The 27,711-nt window shown below is 38.5% G+C and overlaps 1 protein-coding gene across 1 annotated transcript in view; it reads left to right on the forward strand.

The window, feature by feature from the left end:
• Positions 1-27,711, forward strand: part of fam222a (family with sequence similarity 222 member A) — a 49,798-nt gene that overhangs the window by 20,443 nt on the left and 1,644 nt on the right. Inside the window, 1 exon segment of the mRNA NM_001079118.1 lies at positions 9,012-9,132. Within this exon segment, the coding sequence (NP_001072586.1) occupies positions 9,051-9,132 (82 nt within the window). The 5' untranslated portion in view covers positions 9,012-9,050.

Genomic DNA, 27,711 nt, shown 5'->3' on the forward strand with positions numbered 1-27,711 from the left:
AGATTGGACTATGTCCAAGTTAAATATTTTTTTTCAACCCTTTTTGGTACTGTAGGTAATCGTGAATGTAACTGCTTGTGTGCCTTACCAGGCAGCAGTATTGTATAGGGTCCAGTTCCATAGTCTGTGGTTATCCAGCTTTTAAAATACTGGTCTGACCCTCCATGTGTGGCCATAATGCTTACAGATCAGGTTGCTCCCATTTAAATTAAATCACAGGATCTTGCAATGTATATCCAACATTGTTGACAGCCTTGTTACTTGAAGCAGAAGACTGAGATGTGTGTTGCATATCAGACATGCTTTACACACTGGCATTTGTTGAACTACAGCTATAGACATCCAAGGAAGGGGGTACTAGTTGTAGTTAATTAGGGCCACCACTTTGGCATTTTTAGGATGTGGAACAGAAAGGCGTCAAGGATTTTACCATAGTAATGAGGACTGTATGTATAAATAATATAAATAAGCTCCTGCACCATGTTCATGTAGTTATGACTGCTGAGCCATGAATACAAAGCAGCATGTTGACAAGATGAAAGGGAGGTTATACCTTTGAACTTGCCCATTTAGAAATACTGAACATTCAGCAATAGTTAAAAAATAACTTTTATGATTCTCCTTTAAAAACCCATTAAAAGAATAGGCACGTTACGTTCGCACTTTAGTACACAAACTGTGTCAACTCAATTTAAATTAAAATTTTGAAACTAACAAGGGATGACTGCATATTATTGAATATTAGAGTCGCTATAGCGCAGCGACCCTAAGCACAAGTATTGCTGAGGGGGAAGTCATAGTTTAGCAGTAGTGAGGGTTGTTAGTTCCTATACCGCAGCCTGATAGCAGGGCAATCTTATCTTTACATATGGCCTTACTGCAAGATAAGTTATTAGATGTAATTATATCTCTTGTATAATAGTTTTGTAGGTATAGCATGGCAAATGTAGAACACTCATGGAAAGCTCATACCTATGGCTATAGCGATGTATATTCTAGTGAAAAATTTTGGTTTGGACAATCATCCTGTTAAAGTAAACTGTGAATCCTTTCAGCAAACTGTGGCACTGAAGTAAGAGAAAAAGAACAGACAGTACAGTTTGCCCCTCAGGAAAAAAATATAAGGTAGAAAACACAAAGGATTACCTCACATCAATTTACATTACCGTTAATTGGAATCATTAGGCTTGTGGCACATGCAAGCAACTATTGGGCAAATTCAAGTAGTCACATGATTTTCACTATCTCTGATGGGAAGGCAATTTGGTTCAATTGCTGGTGTTTTGTTCACATTCCTTTTTACAATTCCCATATGAACCACTGGCCTAAATGATTTATAGCTAAACATTTCTTTGTCTCCTGAAATTCACCATGTCCATTTGACACTGAAAAGTCAGAAATAAAGGAAATTTTAAAACAGTAACAGTTCTAAAGTAGTAAAAAATTAACATTTTATATATATGTTTAGCATCATATCCCAACATCACCCAAGGAATTTAGTTACGCTGTGAGTAAAATGGGACCATAAAATCCTGGAGGGCCCTGGGGCCAAACGACCGGATTATGTAGGCGGCAATGGGGCAGTCGGTTCGGGGACCGCATCAACGAGCCGATGCGGCCCCCCCGATCCGACTGAATCTTTTAACCTGGCCGATCGATATCTGGCCAATTTCAGGCCAGATGTCGGTTGGCCAGCCCGCTCGTTTCTGCCCCTACACGGGCAGATAAGCTGCCGAGTCGGTCCAAGGGACCTATATCGGCAGCTTCTATCGGCCCGTGTATGGGGGCCTTTAGTATGGAAAAAATGTACACATTTTAACATATGTATAACAGCAACCCCAGCAGCTGCTCTATAGAGTGTGGGAGTCCTAAGGGCGAAGACACACGGGGGCGATTAGTTGCTGCGACTTTTCAAAAAGTCACAGCGACTTCTAATAAATGCTATGGAAGAAATGTCACTGCGATTAGTCTCCGCAGCAGACTTAGTTAAAAGTCGCCACGACTAATCGCTCCGTGTGTTCAGTTTTGGGATTGATGTGAAGACCTTTTTACTTTAGTTGAGTTTGCTTAATGGGGAACATGATTATCTTGGTAGAACTGTATTAAATAGGACCATTATGATACTATCCATAATATTAGGCAGTTTTATTTGGTTTTTTTTTGTGATGCCCCCTCTGGTCCATGTTGTTGTATCCTTTGCTAAACCAAATCGTCCTAAGAGGGAAAAAACACTGTTATTACCCAAAAGTCGCTACAAAACTGTCCATTAGGTTCTATCCCATCTTTAAAGTCAATATGTACTTTCATATAATAACATGCACTAACCCCCTCCTAGAAGGGCTTTCTAGTTGAACTCTGTCAGGACAAGTATTTAGATTGATAGGACGTGAGCTATGCAGTGTCCTAGTGCTTAGCATTAAATTAGTCATCAGCACAGGGATTAATTTAGGATCAGTAGGGACCCATTTAGTACAATCTGTTTAAGCTTTAGGGATAAGAGCGCAGCTATACAAAATCTAGTTTGAAGTTTTTATGTTTATATAATATGTATTTATGCCCACAAAGCTTGTGCACAGATAGAAAGATACTTATTGTCACTCAAGTCACTTAGATTCATGATTACTTGTCACCTTGATACAATATTTCCAGTTCTTTAGGCAAGGAACATGACCGTCATAAAAGTAACTTTTCAGTAAACAAACTGGCTTTGGAATGATTGAAGGTCAGAAACAGCCATAGGAGAACATTTTGAAGGCCAGATGTAGTGCTTCATTTAATTTTTCTAGCCCCCATCCTGCGCAAGGGATTAGTAGACATATGTATATTTCATAATAATAATGGACTACTGGCCCCTGTAATATTAAAAGTTGTAAAGCGCTGATAATTCGATCATTCTCTCTCATATATTACACCCCATACCTTACTTTCTCTCTGTGCTTCTGCATTCTTGGTCCACATATGTTTGTTCCCCAATACAACATGTGCATTATTCACCCTCCACAACTGCCATAGATTTCCAACCAATTCTGCTCTTTCACATTCTCCCACCTCCAACCCTGAATCTATCTGCTTATTTACCATCTTTACTTTCCTGCCACATTCATATCACTAAATTCATTTAATTATTTTAGTACTCTTGGTTTCCTCTTCATTACCCCACCTGTCCCACTGTCCCTGTGTTCTTTTCCCTTCCCCTCATGTTCTTTCTGATCCTTCCCCCACTCTACCCCATCAACTACAGATTTAGTTATGCATAGACAACTGTAGCAGAAAATCTAATTTGATGATTAGCAGAACTGCCAGGATCACTTCATGTCAAGAGATGCTATCTCTCTGCTTTCTCACTGATTAATCCCTCTCACAAAAACAGCTGCAATGAACCTGCCCCTAAGGGCTGATTGGAACCATCAAACTATCTATCTCTGCCGTGCCCCAGCAACTGAGTACTTGCAGCACAGGCGAGATGAAGGCATATCTGTATGGAGCCATGCTAACTAAATGCACTACTTACTGCGCTTTTTGGGGTCATGGCATAACCCACTTTTACCATATTCTCTGACATTTTCCAGGCTGCTGTCTTTTGTATGACTCAGGCAGGAGGATGTTAAGCATTACATTTGTTCTTTTATATAGAGCTTAGGAACTGTAAGTTCTGTTCTCAGTTTTTGTAGAAAAACAGTAACCAAAATACTATTTTAATATATTGATCAAACACAATACAAAGACCTGTTTTTGCCTCTGGCAGCCAAGGAGTTAATCATATCTTCAGGACTAGTGTACCAAATGTACTCTAATAAAACTGTGCTGCCCTCGGTCAGAGTGTTCAGGACTTCGGGGAATGTGATTGGGAGGCAGAGGAGTTAACAGCATCTTACTGTCAGTGCATAAAGGTTTGTTTGGAGACGTCGAAGCAAATTCATTTCCTGCTGAATGGTGGAAGAGCAGCAGCCTCGGGGCAGCCTTCCATTGGCAAATATGTTTTTAAAGATGGATTTTGATTATAAGACGTGGGGGCACTGAGGGAAATGTGAAAACACTGATAGCTCTTTGTACATAGTATATGGAGCATGCATACAATGAGAAATCTCATAAATGCTTGTGTACTCATTACAGCACTGCTATAGTAAAAAGATTAGTATTATTATCTGTTATTGATATAATTCCGCCTATATGTTATTGGAGTATGGGAGGCAACCAGAGTACCTGGAGGAAACCCATAAAAAAACTCCTTGCAGATAGTGCCCTGGCTCAATTTGAACTTAAAACTGAGCATACATATATACCCAGGGATGAAATAAGTGTGTAGATAGGTAATTCCAGTGGTCAGCAGATTTTGATTGGTTTATTAGATTACGTCCAGGTACCATTCAACGGCTGCCATTGGTTCTTGATTTGCCTGTTCTTCTGTATATCCACTATATACATATATTATACCTACATATTTATTTATTAATCCATGAATATCCTGTAAATTATATCCTTATAAACAGTGCTTAGTAGATGTTTGCCGTTATAAGCAGTGCTCCCCTTTTGAAAAATATGAGGATATTATAAGTCACCTCAGAGTTCCTTGACCTGTGTAAAAGCACTTGGCCTTTGGACTCTTGCTTTTATATGGTCATGGAACTCTTTGGTGATTAATAATATCCTTATATTTTACAATAGGGGTTACTTTATTCACTATATAATCAGTCCAAAGTGTCTGCACTTAGTCGGATCTTTTACAATTTCAGGTGCTTGGTCAAGGTAAAATATAAAGGCCTTGATAAAGGCCCTAATGTGGGCCGAAATGTTGGATACACAAGTATGCCGAGTGTGTGTGTGTGTATGTAAAATATATATATAATATATATACACACATATGCTGCAAAGGCATGTTTATCAGCACTTCTCGCTCACAATGGTGACTGCGTTGTGTGTGTAACAATTTGTAAACCATCACATACCCGTCACTTAGTACTTAGTTGTACCATTTTTATAATTTGTTTTCTTGATAAGTGCCTGTATCCCACCATAAAATATACCGGCATACACAGACTTAATAAAACAAAATGTAAAGCACGCAGATTCAAAATGCTACAAGGGTTCATCTCGCAGGTAATGGCAGTCTGGGGAGCTGGGCTTGTAATACAGATGGGTGTAAGAGTTGCGGTGCCTCCAGCAACTCTGCAGGTAAGTCAAGGAATAGCTGATGAATCTCTTTTGTGTTGCAGTGTGTTCCAATTACACTCATTCATATCATGGAGGGTGAAAAGTTCACACAGTACCTTCTGCCGCCTTTAGACCACACAAGCTGGCGCTTTGTACACAAATTGAGAACATATTTGTATATATTTACTCTTGAAGTAAAGATGTTAAATTCTGCACGATTTGAAAAGCAAAGTAAGTGTTGGAGAGTGACATGCCATTTTCATGTGTACAGTGTGCAACATATCACAGGCCAATTCTAAGTACGTTCTGATTGGCTGATATGTTGTGACAGCCATGTTTTATGCCATTTGAAGGCTTGTTGTTTAAAACAGTCAAATGGCGGTCACGCTAAATGCGGGGGGAAAGCGGTTAAACATGCAGGTCGGCAACCACCGCTTATAAAAGGGGGGAGTGAAAGAAATGAGCAACTCTTTTCTTTAGAAAATGTACTGCTGATTCCTCCATTTTCTTTTAGAGAGAGCGGGAGGACAGATGGAATTTAGACAGGCGTTTAGAGTAATTACTCTGTAACGAGGATTTTGTTGTGAAATTAGTATCTTAAGGAGGTGGCGCAGATATCTTTCCAAGGATGAATACCTCATTAAGAATCTGAATAAAGGGGGGAAAAGTGGCAGTTTACAATTGGAGTTCAGCAGACACCTGCCTGGTTTTAAATAACAGCTTTGTCCTATGCCATTTGAAACTCGTATCCGTTTCGCTGAACTGCTTTGTTTAAGCCATACAGATTGTCTGTGTTTTGCATACGGCGGAAAGTCTGTAATTCTGTCGAATTTGTGCTATTGTCCCAACTCCTTTCTCACCTCAACCCAACAAAGATGCTATTGGCAAAAAAGTGTCCTAAAATAACATTTGCCTTTATGTTTCTTGATGCTGTTTGATCCTAGAGAATGTAAAATATAAAGTATAGTTTTGAGTAGTGCTGAACTGGGCTGCCTAGGGCCCACAAGAGAACCTAACGTAGTGTTATAAACCATGATGTGCCCTGTATTGTAAAATATGATTTATATGGTCAAGGAACTCCTTGGTGATATTTGTTATCTTTACGTATTGCAATCCCTATGTTATTGCCTAGGATCACTGGCTGTTTAATCAGACTCTGTTCACCTCTGATGTTCTGGCGCAGCATACAATCAGAACCCCTAATATTATAGCAGCTAACAGTGAAGGGAATTTAAGTTCAGCGGCAGCTGCACAGTGACTAATTCTCTAGTCATTTGTGTGTTATGAACCATTTTGTGAAGTGATTTGACTTTCACCCAAGGACACCAACAAGCTCCTGTGTCATTAGGAGACTCTTCAGCAACCTCTTCTGACTCCGGGCTAATTACAGTGCAAACATCTTAAGAACCATGAGATAAAATTAGTAGGATGCACCTTAAGAAGGCCAGAATCAAAGACGCTCTAATGCAGTTCCTTGTCTCCTTCATCAGTGTGGCTGGCAGCACTTATGCTCTTCTGTGCCATTTAAACCTGGATTTAAAAAAAGCAGTTGTTTGGACTCAGTAACAGGATCTATCAATTTCATTTGTATTTTTCTGTTATTATGCATTCTTGTGGTTTATACTGATATGTTTAAAGGACAACTATACTATCTTTATTAGAACAAGTGTCAATTTACTTTAATTTCAGCATTGCTGTATTATTAGCACCGTAAAAGCGAAAAACTGAGAAGTATATTGACATATATAACTCCGTTCAGTAAGCCGTATTTGTGTGTTCTTTGAGTGGGAGCTGCCATTTGATTCCGAGGCATAGGAGCCAGCTAAAATCTCATCCATGGATCGAAGTGGCAGAATTATTAATGATGCTTCTAGTGCAGTGGTACTAAACTTTAGGTTACTGTATCCTTCCAGTAGCCAAATATTGTACTTAATACATTTGATTTATCCCCCTAAACCCTTCAAACCTCATCGTTACCCTGTGAAACAATATTTTCGAGGGTTCTTGTGTTTTGCCATGGTTGAAAAAACAAAGTGCACTATAGACCACAATATTGCTTGCATGAAATAGTTTTGCATTTGTGGGAATTTCCCATACTGGAAATATGTGAGTAGCACAATATGCTGTGAAAAGCACAATAATGAAAGAATGTTTTTCTGCTGTCACCATGGTCCAGACCTACGGTGGTAGCCAAATTGCTTTATCAGCCCTATTCCAACTCCAGCATCTCTCTGGAGGGGAGATTCAGAGAGATACAGTTCTGCAGGGTTTGAGGTTGTTTCCTATGCTAATAGCATGAAATGTCTCTGTAAAGGTGGCCATACACGCACCGATATTATCGTACGAAACCTCGTTTCGTACGATAATCGGTGCGTGTATGGTATGTCAGCGAGCCGACCGATGTCGCAGGAAGCTGCTGAAATCGGTCGGCTCGCCGATCGGCCAGGTTAGAAAATTTTGATCGGGCGCCATAGAAGGCGCCTGACCAAAATTCTCCCTTCAGAGCTGAATCGGCAGAAGGAGGTAGAAATCCTATTGTTTCTACCTCCTTACCTGCCGATTCAGCCCTGAATGGTGTGTGGCGGATCTGACGATGTTTCGTGCGACCGATGGTCGTACGAAACATCGTCGGATCGCCACGTGTATGGCCAGCTTAAGGCATGTGAGCAATATGCACCAAGGAATGAATGCAGGGTGCCACTGAATATGCCTTCCTGGCGAGTTGGAGGAATCACAGTAGCACAGTGCATACTTTGTGGCTGGCTATCCACGTTATTAAGTTTGCACAGAGCCAATTGTTTTATGTGGGTGTGAAATTCTGGAGAACAAACATGAATGAAATGACATTCCTGCCAAGTGAACGGCTGGGAACATCCCTATTAGCAATTTTGTCTTGGGAGTGTTAGGGCCCTCCGTCACATTCTGTCCTTGCACAAATAGAAGAGCGCATACGCCGCCCTATTATTTCTTCATTAGCGCGTGGTTATATCTTAATGTTTTGCTTTGCTATTTTTGTAATAGGCATTCAGTGAATTAAGCAACAGCATTGCAATAACTGGGAGCAGTGATTATAACAGTACTGTGTTATTTTTGTTACATCTCTTATATGGCAAGCGTGTTAATATTCCATCACTTTAGTCATTGCCAAACTGCAGCTCCCAGCATCCTCTAAAGATCAAACTACTAGAAATGATAGCAAACAAGCAGATCTTGAACTGTTCGCACTGGGCCGAACTGGGCATAAAGTAGGTACCTGGGTCAGCAATCAGATCATGCAGAGGTTTTCTGCTGGGCAGTCAACCCTAATCTGCATATATTGTGGTCATAGACTTGGCAAATAATGATGATCTGCAAGGGAACCGGTACTTATTCTCCAGTTAATTGTGCCTTCATTAAACCTGTACTCTCCCCCATATCATAGAATCTATGCCATTAGAAGAACCATCCTTCTGTACTGTCAAATTAGAATCTATGGTTCGGGGTTTTTCTTTGATTTGTTGATCAGAACTAAAAGGGGTTAACTCTACAGTTTGCAATAAACATTTGAAATAATCTGCTAGGTGCATTTTGTACAGTATATATGTATATACATGTATTTAGACTCTTTTTACAGCAGAATTTGGGTATTACGCTGGACAAGTGTACACCTTGTTTTCAAAAGATAAACCTTTATTTTTGCCTTTGCTATATGACTCAGATATGACAATATCACTTGCATGGTATTAACCAGACTGTTTCTCTTTATTGCATTAGATTAAGGTTCATTACACAAGGTTTTGTGCCTTTGACAGGCTTGTTGCCATAAACATTGTCTGCATGTAGAATATACTTATGTACACTTATCTATTCTTGTCTTGCAGTGTGTCCACCTGCCCAGCTGACCACAAGACCATTTAACCATGTTGGCCTGTCTTCAGAGAACCCAGAATCCCCCAGTGAAGCACGTCATATGTGCAAATAAGAGTATAGAGCCTCGAAAGTGTAAGTCAGCCATGTGAATCCTTCCAGAAAATGAATAAATGACCAAAATAGGAAAAAAATGTTATGGTAATTTAGTCCTAATGAAACAATGATGGTAACAAAAGCAGTTTCCCCTCTAAAATACTCTCTAAGTAGTGTTTATATTAGCTTTCATTTTACAATAAACCATATCTACAGAGAGTACAGTATCAAGGTGGCCATACACCCTACAATTACGCTCTTTCTCACGGTCGCAGAAAAGATCGTTTATCCCCTCCGCTAACATCAAGAGCTGAATCATCAGATATGCAGGTAAATGAAAAAAATTTATTTTTACCCCTTTCTGACGATTCAGCATTCACATTACAATGTTTGGGCACCTTCAAAAATGCCCAGTCAAAATTTTTAATCCTGCCCAATCAATAATATAACCGACATCTAAGGCTTTTCCCGATATTGGTCGCCTCGTCTCCCACCATACATGCACCGATTATCGTGCAAAACTTTACTTTATAGAATATTATCTGTGTGTGTATGGCCACCTTAAGGTATAGACATTCTGCCTCTGCATAGTTGAAATTATAAGTGAGTAAAAGTTTTGATGTTTGCCATAGATTTAATCTATGTAAACCCTGAAAGCACTGACTCTTCACCCTTTATATTTAGAGAAAAGGTACACTATACCTCTCAGGGCAAAACTAGGATCTTTGTGTATATGGCTAGCTTAAGGGAGAACTCCTGAAACCCCCAGTGGAGGTTCTTTTCAACCCAAAATGTTTACAAGAGCATTTTATGCTGACAACCGCATGTATCAGAGATTTGTGGCGATTTCCATGCTAATGAATGGAAGATACAGGAAGAAAATTTATGGTACTTTTCAGCTGTCTGAATTGCGCCAGGCTGAGAAGTGCCATATGTGCTCTCATCCTTAGGTGTGATTATTCCTTTGTTTCCAGACTAGCTGAGGCTATTTCCCCTATTCCACATTTACATAAGCAAAGCCTGTCGGTGCAATGCTTTTATTTACATAACAAAATAGCACTCAGCACATACATCTGAATATACGCCCATGCAAACTAGGGCTTTGTGATAAATGATCACTTGCATAGCTGAAGGCTTATTCTAATCACCAGCCTAGAGCTGTGAGCTCCTGTATAAAGGTTACGCCCTCTTCCAAAGTGCTACTCTGCTTCCACTAATTACTGATAGAATATTGAGATATTAATCAGGACTCCCATGATGATAAATGTGTGCACGTCTATAATATATTTTGTCCAAGTGACTGCACTCACAGGAATTTTGCACACAAATTCAAAAATAAAGAAAAATCTTTTGGTTTATTAAATCCAACGTTTGCCTGTGAGTGCCGTCACTTGGACAAAATATATCTTTAATTCCCGCATGAGCACCCAGGTATCATCTCTGGCTCACGGTGTGCTGCTTACTTTGCTGCCTATATCGCACTCACAGGGCTTAAGTGAAAAGTCAGTTTTTGGTTTTTACAATAAAAGATTTCCCTCTGAGTGTGAGCCCTGTGAGTGTGATTTCTTCCTTGGATACTTTGGCTCTAAATAAATCTTGAGACTGCACCCAGGCAACTTTTTCACGTTATCGTGTGTTCCGACTTTCCCAGATTCTATAGATATATATATATAATATTGTATGTGTGTATATATTTTTTTTTTTTGCCACGATTGCTATTATTGCACTTCTGCCTCCTAAGATTTTAGTGTTTATTTTTCATACATTTCCATTTGTTAAGACTCTGGGCTATGCAAGGCCTGGGTTTGCCTTTAGTGATCTCTGTCACAGAGCAGCAGTTGCAGGGAGTGTAGTTTGTAAGGAACCAAAACTTTACCCATTTACTGTGCAAGCAGCAGGCATAAATAGCCTCTAGGGCGAGGCAGTGGCTCTGGCATAGCAGGTATTGTAGTGTAATTAGCACGTTCTATTAGATGCTGTCAGGGAGATTTGGGAATTGTAACAGCAATTAAAGAACCATAGGTCTGGCTTTACCATTTCTTATATATAATTGTGTCCAGCAAATACAAATTTTTTTTTTTTTTTTGCCCTGGGCCCTCCCTCCACCAGCTCTGGAGTATTATTTATATACTACCTGTAATCACACATACACACATATAATATAATGTACAGTACTTTTACCTTTTTCTTCAGAGTATAATTTCAAACAATGCATTTTTTTTCTTCCATTCATAGTCTAGTATTGCTGGAGCCTCCCCAGCAGAAAAGGTTAAACTGCTTTCACGCGCCTGCCTGTCAGTAGTAGTGAGACACCGAGCTGAAACACAGCCTTCCGTTTCCAGTGGCACCAGCTCGCAAAGATATGACAGGGCCTGATAAGGGCCTTTCAGACATTTCAATGGGACTCTATTCTAATACTGCTCCTTTGTCTATATTCTTGCAGATTTTATTCTTTATCAGACTCGATTTTTTTTTTTTTTCCTCCCTTCTGTGACTGTTGTTGCTTTAAATGAGGTTGTGGGGTGAACTCTTATTGTATCGTCTCTGCAGTGTAGGTAGATGTTATTCCACCATGCTGATTAAAAAATAAAGTATTAGGCATAAAGTTCAGTATTTTAATATTTTATAAATGGTAACATTACAGTTCCTGAAAAAAAAGTAAGAAATATGGACAGGACTCACTCGGGAATCATGGGTATATCTTAAGTTATTGTAAGTATTATTAATACTGGTATTGCAAGTACTGTACCTGCTTGTGGGTACCCATAGTCAAAACATGTTCTACCTAAAAAAAAAGCATATTTCTTATTTATTTTTTTATTATAAAGCAATAACAAAGTATTTCTATTTTTTGTTTGCTTTCACTCTTATTTTAGCATTAATTAGCTTTGTTAGTTTAACTAGAGATTATGAGACCTGTATAAACAACCCCTCCCTTAAACCTTTACAGATACTTAGAGGGTCATTATGCACAGTGATTATCTGTGTATTGGTAATCTCATGATCTACCATGCAAAAACTAAACATGGAATAGTTTCAACTTCCTTGTTTTTTTTTTTTTTTTTCAGGACATATATTTTCTGTGATTAAAAATGGGCATACAGTATTAGCACAAGCCCCCTATTCATTGCCAGAAATCCCAGTCTTAATTCTAAGCCTAGGTAATTTTCTGTGGGCCTGTGAGTCATATCTGTACACGTATGGGATCCCTTATCCGGAAACCAGTTATCCAGAAAGCTCTGAACAACGGACTCCCATAGACTCCATTTTAATCAAATAATTCAGAATTTTAAAATTGATTTCCTTTTTCCCTGTAATAATAAAACAGTACCTTGTACTTGATCCCAACTAAGATATAATTAATCCTTATTGGGGGCAAAACAATCCTGTTGGGTTTTATTGATTTTTAGTACACTTAAGGTATGGAGATCCAAATTACAGAAAGACCCCTTGTCCGGAACACCCTTGGTCCCAAGCATTCTGGATAACGGGTCTTATACCTGTATTTTATTTTATGATAGGTATATAACACACATTGTGGATTACTTATACTCCCCTGTGTACTCCCAAAAAATCTTTTGTGTAAAGCTGAGAACTGTATGGAACATTTGTGCAGTGTTTGGAACAACAGTTCAGATTTGTTTGGTGTATGTTACCTAGAACCTTATTAATGCCAAATATGTTTCCTTTAATAAGCCAATAGCAAAGTTTCAAATAAAAAAACCCAAAGCATGTACAACAGGTAGATCTAAACATGCCTGTTTGATAAAACCATTGCTGTCATCATTTAGCATAGCAGGAAAAAGTTCCAAATGAACAATAAACCAGAGTAAATCATGAACAACAGAAATCATCCAAATTGTTTTGGTAGTTAATATTACACACTGAAGCTTAAAGTTAGCGCCGACTGTGTGAAGGTCCAGGAAGTGGATATAGTTTTTAGTATGACCTGTAGCCCTCCAATGAGTTTCAAAACACATTTTGCCATTCTGTAATTGAGCTAAATTAGTACAGTAAACATAATTTGTTTTTCTATATAATATGGCAAATATAAAGCGTAATGGGTCTGTAAGGGCCTTCTTGTATAATGTTTCATACTTAAGGTTCAGCAGATCTATCCAGAATCATTTTGGCTTATTTTATGCTGCTCCCTTCCATCACCTTTGGGGAAGATTAGATTCTATTTCAACTGCTCCTTTTATAAGGTTGCATTTCTTAAGGATCAAAGCCAGAAACGTCCAACATGTTGTCAAATAGGGAATATGGTAGTTCTAGTTCAGCAATAGCTACAGGGCCACAGGTCAGCAGACACTGGTCTATGCCTTTCCCCCTCCCTGCTTCTGGGAGCTGATCATTTATTTTTCTGGTGGCAGCTTGTTTACTTGCCCTTTTAAAGGTGTACCATTAATCTACAATAGTCTCTATAACTTAAATGTTAACCATTTCTAGTCCAATGAACATCATCTATACATCATGATATATATATATCATCAACTGCAAATCCACTAGGCGAAATGTATTTCTGTTTTGCTCTGTTCAGGACAGAGCAAATTTATGAATTAGATTGCCACTCCATGTGCCAGCAGATCTTGCTGAATGTTTGCTCCCAAACCCCAGAGAAACAGAGGGTTGCCGGGAGTTGTACTCTATCAACATCTGGAGGCCACAGGTGCAGCTATCTTTGAGCTGCTATTTGGAGATGCAGAGTCCCAATAAGTTACTTGCGCAGTGGCTGGAGGGAAGGTAAAAATAACATTGCGTTGGTATAATAAGCCGTCGCACAGGTTCTGACTGTTTATCTGCCAGTTTGATCTGCGTCAGCGTTAGGCATTACGGAACGAGAAAAAAAAGAGCAGCATTTCTGTCAGAATGAGAAAAAGGATTCTCGTAGTAAATGGATTGGAAGGGCCTTGCGGCTTGCCAGAGGCACGCTAAAACCCCCCTCTGTACTGTCATTTAAGAGACAGATCTGCAAATATTCTCTATATTAATATTTCATTTGTCTCTTAAAGGCACAGGTCTGCATTATAGACTGCAATTTATACAATCTATTAAAAGGAAGACCCAACACATTATTTAAATGCTCCAATTTTAAAACCAAGATTGAATCATTTATCAGTTGCCAGAAATTTGTTTTGTTGGTGACAGTTATTTTGTAGATTATGTTTTTCCCCACCCACATTCTGTGTGGAATTATAATAAACTATGGCACCCAAAAATTAAAATTAAAATGTAATAAATGTAATCTATGGCTGAATTCCTATAGACGCATTGGCTGTAATTATTCTGCTGGTTAATGACACAATAAACACGAAATTCCTAATATAGTGGATAATGTACCCCTACTGTAATGTATAAGGATATTAGTCACTGAGGAGTTAAAGGAACAGTAACACCAAAAAATGAAAGTGTATAAAAGTAACTAAAATATAATGTGCTGCTGCCCTGCACTGGTAAAAGTTGTGTGTTTACTTCAGAAAGTCTACTATAATTTATATAAATAAGCTGCTATGTAGCCATGGAGGCAGCCATTCAAAGGAGAAAAGGCACAGGCACATAGCAGATAACAGATAAAACACTATTGTATTCTACAGAACTTATCTGTTATCTGCTATGTAACCTGTGCCTTTTCTCCTTTTTTCCAGATTGAATGGCTGCCCCCATGGCTACACAGCAGCTTATTATATAAATTATTGTAGTGTAGCAAACACACCAGTTTTACCAGTGCAGGGCAGCAGTACATTATATTTTTATTACTTTAAAGCTCTTTCATTTTTTGGAGTTACTGTCCCTTTAAGTGGCCATATAAAAGCAACACCAACTTTATTAAAAATTAGCAATCATTTTTCACACACCACAACTTGAAAACTGTAACAAGTGAATGTTGTTGTGTGGTATCCCCTGGGTTTACAGTTGGTGATTCAATGTGCATGATTAGTGCATCTTTGGGCACCATGGAGGGAATTTTATTACAGGCGGCCCTGCAATTAGTTACTATCAAGTATGGTCACAGTCTTTGTATCTGGACAAAGACGTTCAATTTTCAGTGATCTTTCTTGTCACATGGGTAACCCATTTGCTGACCAGGAAGTGAGAGGATAGCATTCTTCTCTCTATTCCTTTCAAATCTACTGTCTGTTTGACATCCTTGGCAGAATGTATGGATTCATTCCTTTTGGCCATGTGAGTGGATTACCTAATCAGGCAGTATACAAGAGTTCAGCCCACAATAGGGGGAACACGGGGTACTACAGTCAGTGCCCCTGTGGCAAAAGGGGGACCAAGAGATGCAAAGGAGCTATGTGAGGGTTGTGAAGGGTGTGTGGCTTATGGGAGGGGGGGGGGGATATGGAATAATATGTGCTTGTTTGGGGCAGAATAAATGCAATAATAGGCCCCATTTTGCTTGTTGACAGTGTCAGGGGGCTCAAGTGACTGTTGGACTAATAATAATTGGGGCCCATGCATACATTCTAAATTAGTGGTTTTGATCCCAGTAATCACTGATGACATACAATATATAATAGGGAGGGGAAAAACATTTGGGCAGGTTTATGGGGAGAAGAATTTTTCAAGCGTATACCTTTAAATAATAGCAGAATATGGTTGTTCATAGGTTAATAAGAGTAGAAGTAGTCAGCTGAGCTGCTGGCTTAGGATCTGTGTTGCCCTGTAGAGCTATAACACGATATGACAAGCTGTGCTGTTGCACCAGTCAGGGCTAATAATGTGTCTTGCCTCATCTGTGCTGAGCAGACGTATGCAAAATGATGTGTACAGAGCCGACTGCATGGACCTGTTTAACCCGGAAAGGGCTGGCAACCTTTTGTGCCAGGATAGTGTTGACCTGCATGTATTCCTGTTCACTGCATGCCCTCTATACATTGCTCTTTTCACTGTGGAACAGGCTTGCTCCTTGAGGCAAATTATATATCACACAGATGTCCAACATGCAACTCTCCACTTGTTGTACTCACATTTTACTCAGGAAATTTTGGTTTATGTTGTCATGTGGTCTGACTTTCTAACCTTTATACCTTCTGATTTTCTAACATAGGTGCAATTAATCAGTGCAACCAATCGGATTTTGCTTTTGTTTTCTAACACTTGTAGGAGACAGATCAAAACTCATTGCTAATTGGTTGCATTCTCTCAGTGGTTGTCCCAGAAGTAATTGTTTAAAGGTGGCCATACACGCACCGATATTATCGTACGAAACATCGTCGGATCGCCACGTGTATGGCCACCTTTACAGAGACCCAGGGGCAGTCATGGTATTTGCTGCCATAGGAGAAACTGATGAGGAACTAAGCCACAGGTATTAAAATGGATGAATTTGGAAGCCCAATATGGTTGAAATTTATAAATGAAATTAGTAATGATTGATCCACAAAGTTATCCGATTACCATTTTGGGGTCAGGATAGAATCAATTCCTACATGAGGTTAAATTGGCGGCTTGTCTTCAGGGAGTTTGTTTGGCTGCTGAAATCAGCATAAATAGGGTTTTGCAAATGGTGATTTTTTTTTTCCATCCTCATCCTGAAAGGACGTGTCTCTTTAACAAGCGCTTATATATTTATATATATGAGTCAGTGTGCTTTCATAGTTGGGTCAAGAGCCACTTGTGTTACTGTGGGTAGCACAGAGCTTGTATTTATGTTAATGAATAACTAGTGGTTTCATAAAGAGCAGATTTATGCATGACCTGTATCACCTTCATCACTTTGAGCTCTGTGGGATGCTTCTGGAGCGCTTCCCCTCATCACATGAAACCAAGTACACTGCCAGAATTCTGCTTACTATTACTGGCCACTGATCTGGCGTCTTGAGATTTAGAGTGTATTTGTTTAGTAAATAATGCATTGCAGAGCACACATGGGGGCCAGAGACAAACATCTTTTCAGTAGAAGTGCAGTTATTAGTATTATTAATTTATATAGCTCCAACATATTCTGTAGCCCTGTACAGACGTTATACATCATTCACATCAGTCCCTATCACATTTGCACACTGTAGATTCACTGTTATCAGGAACCAATTAACCTGCTTGTTTGTTTTTATAGCGCCCACAATGTTCTCAATATTATCACAGTGCAATTAACACCACAAGATGGAAATGTAATGAAACTCCTATCCTTGTAATATTGAATATTTAACAGAAAATGCGCTCTTGCACTTTCCAACAAAGAAATATCACCTATGCCATGTAATTCTCCTAAGAAGAATTCCTCATAGTCTCACTGCAGATTAATGCCTCTATCTTGTGAACAATGAACAGGCTCTTTTATCCCAGACTCCTCTTTGAGAGGCCCTGTCAGAATCCATTAGGCAGAGCAGAGAATAGTGATTTCCTCGTGCGTAGAGCTTTACTGCTTCCTTCCCTGGCTTATTTCATTTTCACCCTGTGAAGGAGACACAACAAGCTGGGTCACCCTGACTCTGCCGTCCCTCCTGCATGTTATGTTTATATTCTTTTCCTAAGCCTGAGCTAATACATGCACTCACTTTCTAATGGATTTGTTATGATTTCATTAAGCATGGAATTCTAGGTTTTGTATATAATTACATGCAAACTTTTTATCCTGCTGAAGCTAGTACTCAGTCTGTCTATAATGGCACATTGCAGTTTAGCAAAGAAGAATTAAGACTGCTATTACACTTTGGGGCATATTTATTATGCTGTGTAAAAAACGTCGAGAAAATTCACCAGGCTTCGCTGTGTAAAAAACGGCATAATTTTTTTAAGCGTTTTTTTCTTTTGCCGGAACTTACGTAAAATAACGGTTTAAAATCTGGCATTCGGAAAGGCGATCTTGTCCATTTATTTTACCCAGCTTTTTATGATGTTTTTTCAGCGAATTTGTTTTACATAGCATAATAAAAATGCCCTTTATGTTAGGGCATTTCTAAGTGCCAAACTAGGTGCCCACTGGGTCTGCTATTATGACTGGCTTATCTCTTTATTGTTTGGTCCTTATAAAACTAAAGAAACCTCTTAATATAAATGTGGGATTTAACATGTGTGTGCAGTTATCTGCTCCAGGTATTACAATTTTATTCAGGGTATGTTTTGCGGCCCCTATGATTCCAAACCATCTGTTTCCCTTTATATGATGAGGCTCTAGTCTGTCTGGTATCCAACCAGCAGTTGAGCCCCTGGGACATGATGGCCTTCCTCATAGCCTGTTCAACTCAGGGCACTTGGGCACAACTTGGGATGCTTCCCTCTGTGTTCATGCCCCACTTGTCACCCAGTGTGATAATCACTTTATAGAGAACCATACACTGTAATTGACTTTTGAGGCCCTACACATGCCATTAAGTTACATAAAGGGAGTTCTGGTGAAAAGGCACATAATGGGTATTGTTGAGCTGTCAGGCCAGTTCAAAGCATATGAAGTGCTTCACTTGGCTTAAAGGCTGCAGGGCCAATATGCATAGTGGCCAGAGCAGAGTAGGTAAAAAATACACAGGCTGCTTTGTTCCCTTAGTATAGTGCTCTGTGTGTTATAACTGCATGGTAATACATGAGCAGTGGCTTTATTTATATATTTAAAGAGGATCTCCACCCAAAACCATAATGTAAGAAAATGCTTAAAAATGTTAATAAGAATTTAAAAAACATTTTTGCATAATGAAAAAAAAATTAGATAGCATCTACCTTTAAAATAGACAGCTGCATTAGCCAACGTACACACATAAAGTGCCCTACCACTAAAGCAGTTGTAATTTCCTAGAAAATACTTTAATATTAAAGCTACCTGTATTTGCCAGATTAATAATCCAAAGGATAACAGGATGTTATTTAAGAGAAAGGAATTGTGGTAGGTACTAAACAAACATCATGGTTACTGTGTTATAAGTGTGTGCAAGAACATGGAATGTGGCCTCAGACTCATTTGTGCAGATGCATAGCATTTAATGCCACCTTGGAAAAGTTTTATATGATATTTGCAGGCAGCACTTACATGGCTTCCAGTCCATTAAATACACACACGCATGTATTTGCAGGTTTATTTCATCCATATAAATAGAATTCTCCATATTGTTCTTTATTACAGCTATTATCAGTGTTGCTCCATTTAGGTTTATGCTACATAGTTTATTATATAAACCAGTATAACACAGGGCTGATTATAGAGAGAAAACACTTGTGTTTGCATTTTCTGGTCGAAATCCACCCTGTTTGCATAGTGACACAGATTTCATATGTTCCTGCCACAGTGCACACAGGACAGATAAGCCAAAAACTTTGTATCATAATCTGTTTAATTAGCTGTTTTAAATTCATAATTAGGTACCATCCAGAACTGTATTACACTGGAATCACTGGTGGCATAATACAGAATTGTGTTGTAGTGGCATTGTTGGTGGCAAAACACTTTGTTTTTCACACCAGTCGGCAAATTCCAGTAAATGAGACGTTAAACATTATATAATTCTGATTTTTTTTTTACTTTTAAACAGACACACGTGTATGAGCAAAGAGTGCAGTGTCTAAAGATTCATCTGTTAAAAAATAATCTATATAACATTTATAGAATAGCTTGTTTTTTTATATATATATATATATTATATATAAATTATATAATATATATATTGTAATGTAATCTTGGCAGTGGTGTTAAACATGTACTGTTGGTATCAAAAATAACTTGGACAAGGGAATAAAATGTGTCGGATTGATTGAAATAATAAAAAGAATGGGGCTTGTAAGTGCCACTGTGGACTTCTGGTAAATTAGGATTTTGCAAATGTCAGAAAGCTAATTAGTGTCATGTTAATTAAATGTTAAGGATTGTGCCAAGGACAACTGTGACAGCCTGAAGGACACCGCAGATAAAATGGCAAAATATCCCCATAAAACTGCCATTTAGCCATACACACATAACAAATATATGTAGTGTAATTAATTACTACCAGTTTCTTTCCTCAGCTGAGACATTATCCTTAGACTATAGCAGCAATGGCAACATCTAAAACTCTGGATTTGTTGTGCTGCTTTGTGAGGTTTCTGAAGAAATCTTTAGCCAAGCAATAACGCTTCCATGTAATTGCAGATATGCTCAAAGTCATGTTATATTCACTATATCAGTAAGCTTATTGTTTTGTTCCTGACTGAAGTAAAACAAAGATTTTTGCCTGCCTTTCACTCTTGTTGGAGTTCCAAGGTACAGGGGCTAAAGAACCTAAATGTATGGGGGCCATATCACTATTATTAGGCTCTGCATGCCAGTGAACTGAATGAAGCCCACACTCTCTTTAGGAGAGCAAATGTATTCAATTTTGTGGTCCCATTGCCTTTGTGTTGATTTGTCCATTAACAGTCCTTAGATAAAGCTCATATTCATCCATTCCAGCCTTGAGGGCCACAGTCGCACATGGGCCTTTACTGTGAATGCATCAGGCAGAGGTATAATACACTCACTGATATATTTTACTGGAGAGAGAGGGTTTCTCTAGGTTTTTTCCATGTCCAACCTCTTCTGCGTGAAATAACATTTCACTTTCTGCGTTGAATGACCTTATTACTATTTCCATCAGCATAAAATTTTACTCTAAAGGCCGTAGCTAAATGAGTTTAATATACTGGTTAATAGAGGTTCCTCTTGCAGACACCTGTAACCGGCGTATAATATTGATTTAATGGAGTGTGCAGCATCCCGTTCCTGCGTGCATCCTATCTTATCAAGCAGTGACAGTTTTAGTGAGCGATAGCCATTAGAATCATCATTTATTTATAAAGCATCAGCATATTTTTGCAGCAGTATACAGTGGGTGGAATAATTAGAAATGACGGACTCCTGTGTTTTTAAATATATATATATATATGTGTGTGTGTTTGTGTCTAATAGCGCTAATACAAAAAAACAGGCTTTATAAAAGGCCAAATACATTTTTTATTTAGTTATTAAACCAAAAACACCTTGAATTCTTAAAGTAATCTTCATCTGGCACTGGTGGTCATGCCCATGGTTAACTATAGTAGTAAACTGTCCATGCAAAGGCAATGCCTTAATGAACTTTAAGGGAATCTCCACCCAAACTGCATGATGAAAGGAAAAAGTAATGCTAATCAACATTCCAGTATACAGATAATTAAAAAATTGCTGTAGTTTTTAAAGATATTTATAAATGTTATTAGAACCGAAAGCAGTATTTACTGTATCCGTATCTGTTCTCTGGTTCTGACAGGCTACATTTTAGACCTCTTAAAGCAGTGGCACCCCACCGCTACCTGCTTTAGACCACTTCCCAATTAAGTGGGGCAAATGGGGAAACATTACAATTTTGGCTCCTTGCATGGACTCATTCATTGTCTGCAGTAACGGGATACTAACCCCCATTCTCTGTCTGCAGTAACGGGATACTAACCCCCATTCTCTGTCTGCAGTAACGGGATACTAACCCCCATTCTCTGTCTGCAGTAACGGGATACTAACCCCCATTCTCTGTCTGCAGTAACGGGATACTAACCCCCATTCTCTGTCTGCAGTAACGGGATACTAACCCCCATTCTCTGTCTGCAGTAACGGGATACTAACCCCCATTCTCTGTCTGCAGTAACGGGATACTAACCCCCATTTCTCTGTCTGCAGTAACGGGATACTAACCCCCATTCTCTGTCTGCAGTAACGGGATACAAACCCCCATTCTCTGTCTGCAGCAATGGGATACTAACCCACTTTCTCATTCTTGAAAATGTTGGGCCCTATTAAAGGCACGCTAACTTTAAATATTGTTTTTGCTTACATGTGCATTGTACGAGAAAATGTAAAGTTATAGCTCTGTACAGACTATGGCAACCTTATGCCCGCTGGCATACCATGGCAACCAATCAGATGTTTACTTTTATTGTTCAACCTGCACCTGGCTAAAAAAGCCAAAATCTACTGATTGATTGCTATGAGTTACTGCCATGTGCAAATTTGCCCTTTATAAATGAGCACCACTGAACCTACTGGAAATATAGGAACATTACAATTTGCTTTGCACAGAAATGTAGTTATAATGTTTGTGTTTCTTTTAGTTTTCTTTTCTTTGTAGCTTTCTGGCTGACAGCTGTGCAAGAATGATCTGCTTTTGATTGCTTCATTCATGTATAATTGGTATTCTCACCTCACCCACACTGCAGAATACAGTTTTAAGGCTTCATATTAACGACCTATTGAGAGTGCAAGCTCTGTTTATCATATATGTATATGTATATATGTATGTATGTATGTATGTGTGTGCACATGAGAAAAGCAACATTCTCTTCTTGTATGGCATTTATTTCCTGTTGACAAAATTACAGCTTCCTACTGAAATAAACTAGTGGTGTTTTCAATCAGAAAATAATAACGCCTTGTGTAACAGTTAAGGACAGAAAGCTGCCTGTGCTGTTTTTGTCCAGTTGAGAGATTTTGGGGACACACATCATTCAGGACCCTGTACACTTACCCAGAGTTATGTATGTAAGTTCTGTTACAAACGGTGAGATAAATTCCCTGCACCCCCCCCCCCCTTTACTGTATTTTAAAGACACTTTAAAATGGCATCTTTAAAATGGAGTAAAGACACATGGCACATGTAGTGCTACAAGGTATTTTTTCTGTGTTGAAAATGGTGCAATTCAGTCTACATTGCTGTTACTGTGGACCAAGTGAACATGCCATTTAAGGCAATTTTCATGCACTAGTGATTTCTATGGATAGATGGCAATTTGTTGCATTTTGACATTGTGTTATGATCATGGAAGAAACACAGACTAAATGTGTCCTTAGCCACCTTTTTCTAATGAGTGGAATATTTGATAAACCACTTAATCAGATCTCTGGGTCTTTATTAGGAGAGCCTTGTCTTCATTGTGGCCTTAGGGTATATAGTGCTTTATGGCACCCTATTTGGCCGCACAGGTTCAACACCACAAATGCCCAACTATAATGATATATTCTTTTCCCCCAGTTGAGTTACTGTATTGTGTTGGATCCTCTCACAGTTATTTTGATTATACAGAATGCAGTATAAACACAGATAATGAACGAGCTCTAGTGTATAATGTGAGATCAAGCAAGAGCGAGAGGTTTTTTTTTGTAGTTTATCATTAACAAATTATATACACTTAAATGCTTAGATAAATGTCAAAACTATTTTCTCTGTATCTTGTATTCAAATTAGAATTTTTTTTTCTCCCTTTTGTAATATCTCTTGAACAACATTCATTTAACTGGTCTTGATCATCTATAAAATTGTGTGAAAAGGACTTTTTGGGTTCATTAAAAGAGGGAAAAAATGCTGATTTTTCTTTCTCTGTAAATAGAGTGTTTGTGTGTATTTTGGAAGGTTAAACACCCGTGAAATTACTTCTGTAATGTATTTTACATCCAATTTATTTTAACTGTGTAAAAATTAGGTTGGCACCACACTGGACTACATCGATGTAACTCTTTTGTATGATCTTCTAGCAAGGATGTCCCAAGTGCAGCCTTCAGTTTTTATTGAACTGCAAGTACCATATGACACATCCAGCCTTTCAGCCTCCATTCATCCAAACACATTTCTGGATCTCTTTTAGAGAAGCATGGGCCGACTGGTATATTTATATCATGTCTGTTACACTCACCCCAGAAATTGGCTGGCTGGATATTGGCAGAGCCTGTATATTTTATATAGTTATCCGAGCACCCATCCCTAGGATGGCATTTTCAGGGAGTGACCCACAGGTGCCTTTACAGAAAAAATGATGTCTCCCTTTTTATGGCTAGCCCACAACTTGACACTTTTGCAAAACGTGGGAGGTGGATTTGAGGGGGTTGGTAATACCTGTTCGCTGAACTCTCATAGACTGTATTGTGCATGCACCAATTGGTTTCTTGAGCAGCGTCAGGTATAATTTTGGCTCCGTTAAAAGGTGGCTTTCAGCTGATCAGTGCATTATCTAATACGGATGCACCGAATCCACTTTTTTCTAATTTAACCAAACCATAAATCCTTCATAAAAGATTCAGCCAAATACCGAACCAAATCCTAAATTGCATATGCAGAAAAAGTTGATGTACCATGCTAGCCAGTCAAAATAACATAAAAACATTAAAAAAAACAAAACAAAAGTGGTATATGCAAATTAGGTTACGGAAGGGTTAAAAATGTTCAACTTCTGTGTTTACATGACAAAAAGCCATGTGATTTTAAGGATTCAATTCGGTCAGGAGCGTGGATTTGCCCAAATCCGAATCTACTCGAAGTTCCGTGACTTCTGTGAAAGCACTTGCCAATTACATGGTCATGGAACTCTTCCTAAACAATGCTCAGGGGTATATTTTATTATAGTGTGTAAGCCAACGTCACCAGTGATGTTGACCCATAGCAACCAATCAGCAACTACATTTGAACAGTCACCTACAAGCAAAGATTTGATTAGTTACTATGGCCAGCATCACCAGTGGAGTTGAGTTACACCAGTGATCCCCAACCAGTGGCTCTGGGGCAACATGTTACTCACCAACTCCTTGGATGTTGCTCTCAGTGCCCCCAAACCAGGTAGTTATTTGTGAATTCCTGACTTGGTGGTAAGTTTTGGTTGAATAAAAACAAATAAAGCCTCCTGTAAGCTGATAGTGTGCATAGATGTACCTAATAGCCAATTTTAGCCCTTATTTGGCTCCTCCCTGAACTTTTATGATGCTTGTGTTGCTCTCCAAGTCTTTTTACATTTGACTGTGGCTCACAAATAAGAAAGGTTGGGCTCCCCTGAGTTATATATATATATATATATATATATATATATATATATATATATATATAAGAGAATATGCTCTTTAGTGTGGTATCTACAGTATAAACAATGTCCAGTGACAAAGACTGTCAGATTACTGTTGAAACATGTATTATGAAAAATAATGTATCTCTACCTTAATATACAGGTATAGGACCCGTTATCCAGAATGCTCGGGACCAAGGGAATTCCAGATAAGGGGTCTTTCCATAATTTGGATCTCCATACCTTAAGTCTACTAAAAATCAATAAAACAGTAATTAAACCCAATGGAATTGTTTTGAATCCAATAAGGATTATTTATATCTTAGTTGGGATCAGTTACAAGGTACTGTTTTATTATTACAGAGAAAAAGGAAATCAGTTTTAAAATTTTGAATTATTTTATTAAAATGGAGTCTATGGGAGATGGCCTTTCCATAATTCGGAGCTTTCTGGATAAGAGGTTTCCGGATAAGGGATCCCATACCTGTATAAGGATATTAGCAGTTACTTTAGAGTTCCTTGGTAGAAAGCACTCTACGTACACTCTGCCTACAGCCTATGTATGGTCATATAGAACTCCTCGCTAGCCTCCAGTATTCTTCTATTTTACAGTTAGCCAAACTAGATTCATATCTTATAATTAAAGGCTCCTGAGAAACATCATGGTTGGTTTATATGTAGAAAAAGCTTGCTGTTTGGGCTCAGCACCCTCTAGCATCCTTAGAGGCACGTGTGGGTCTCTTGCTGCCCAGTAAATGGCCGTAGCTTCTCACCTTGCTTTATGGCCGAAACAGCACTGAGCACAATAAATATCACATTTTCCTAATGGGGATTATTTCTTTGAGACTTCCCACTGTGGTATCTGTCATGGATTGGTGATAAAAGCAAAGGCTCTTTAGTAAATATGGAAGAAACCTATTTGTATAGCGTTACAAAATATTTCAGTGACTCTGCCATGGTGTCTGAGCGACACACTTTATTATCATATTATAACATTTTTAACTTTAAAACCATCTATTAATGGCTTACCTTAACCCCTTCATAGCTTAAATTATTAGCAGGGAGTTCTAAACCTGATACTGAAGAGGTTAAATTTACAGGCTCCACAACCCCCCTGTAATTATAGGGGATTTTTAAAGACAGTGGCTCAATCATTTTCCCCTAAGTATTTGGGAGGAACCAAATGCCACTGTTCTAAGGTTTTTTTGTCTGTATTAAAAGAAGAATAGAGACAAACATATTCCAAGCTGACAGCTTCTACCTCCCTTGTCATTAAATTATTAACTGCCATCTCTCAAATGCAGACTTTTTTTTTTTTTTTTTTTTTGATTGGTAAAAAAGAAAGCTGTTGTTCAAAATCTAGACACAATTTACAGCTGTAATAAAGGAGAAGCATTTGGGAAAATTGAATTATTATTTGTATTTGATCAAAGTATCCCCGTTTCTTTTTTTACGGTGCCTTTCCTGTTACCCCCATAACCTTGCTACTGGGTGTTGTTTTTTCTCTGCTTTGTGTATTTCCTATTCCCAGCAATGTCATGTTTCTGAATCCTGTTTTATTTTACTGGTGAACAAATAATGCTTTAATAATTCATAAAATTACATTTCATCAAATACCCAGTCTGCATTGGGACTCCAGAAAACTTTTCCAGTCCTTACAGGAATACTGTCATGGGAAAACATGTTTTGGTTTTTTTTCTTTTTTCAAAACCCATCACTTAATAGAGGTTCTCCTTCAGAATCCTGCATTGAAATCCGTTTTTCAAAAACACAGATTTTTTTTATATTTTATTTTGAAATTTCACATGGGGCTAGTCATATTCTTTATTTCCCAGGGTGCCACAGCCATGTGACCTGTGCTCTGATAAACTTCAGTCTCACTTTACTGCTGAACTGCAAGTTAGAGTGATATCACCCTCCTCCTAGCAGCCCATCAGCAGAACAATGGGAAGGTAGCAAGATAGCAGCTCCCAGTACTTGGGACTCTTCCTGTTACATGGGAGTAGGAGAAACAATAGGTTATCTGAAAGCAGTTCTAATGTGCAGCGCTGGCTCTTTGCGAAAGCTCAGACTCAGGCACAATGCACTGAGATGGCTGCCTACACACCAATATTACAACTAAAAACAATACCTTTGTTGGTTCAAGAATAAAATTCCAAATGATAGAGTAAATTATTTGCTATGTAAACAGTGCAATAAAGAAATAAAATGTACATTAGAAAAATCATGACAGTTCTCTGTGACCAATCCTCATCAATACCATGCATTCCCTTCTCTCTCCTGTGACCAACCAGTAAGGCATAGATATACCTTGGGGCCCTCAAAATGGTGTCAATCTACATTACACAAACAGCATCTGGAGCACTCAAAGTAACCCAATCCAATCCTGTCTGGATAAGCCGCACTGGCAATGTTATTCTAAATAACAAATTACTACCCTTTCAAGAGAGTCACAGAAGACGGATACAGTCTACCAGGGGGTTGTAAACCTACTCTAATTCATTCCCCCACCCTCACAGCTGTTAGATGACATAGGGAATTTCCCATTATTGCCACCATCTTCAAATTGTTTAGAGGGTAGCATAAGCAAGAAAAATATTTAAATTATGTTTTTGAAACTTGTTGCTAGTGTCACTCAAGCCAAGATTTTACATGGAGCTGCATGGCAAAACAGTCGGCAAGAACAGATCCTTGCTTATGATACTGGTGTAGCCCATAGCTTAGTCTCCTAGTGTCTTGTCCCCCTCTATCTTTTCCATTTTGCTAAACTTTCTCTTTTTATCTCAATATAATTCCCTCTAGTAAAATGTGTTATGTCTAATTGAAGTGATCTAATTAGATGATACTGCAATTTGCCAAATAAAACAATGTCCT

This window comes from Xenopus tropicalis, chromosome 1, assembly GCF_000004195.4.
Source record: "Xenopus tropicalis strain Nigerian chromosome 1, UCB_Xtro_10.0, whole genome shotgun sequence".
Classification (NCBI taxonomy): domain Eukaryota; kingdom Metazoa; phylum Chordata; class Amphibia; order Anura; family Pipidae; genus Xenopus; species Xenopus tropicalis.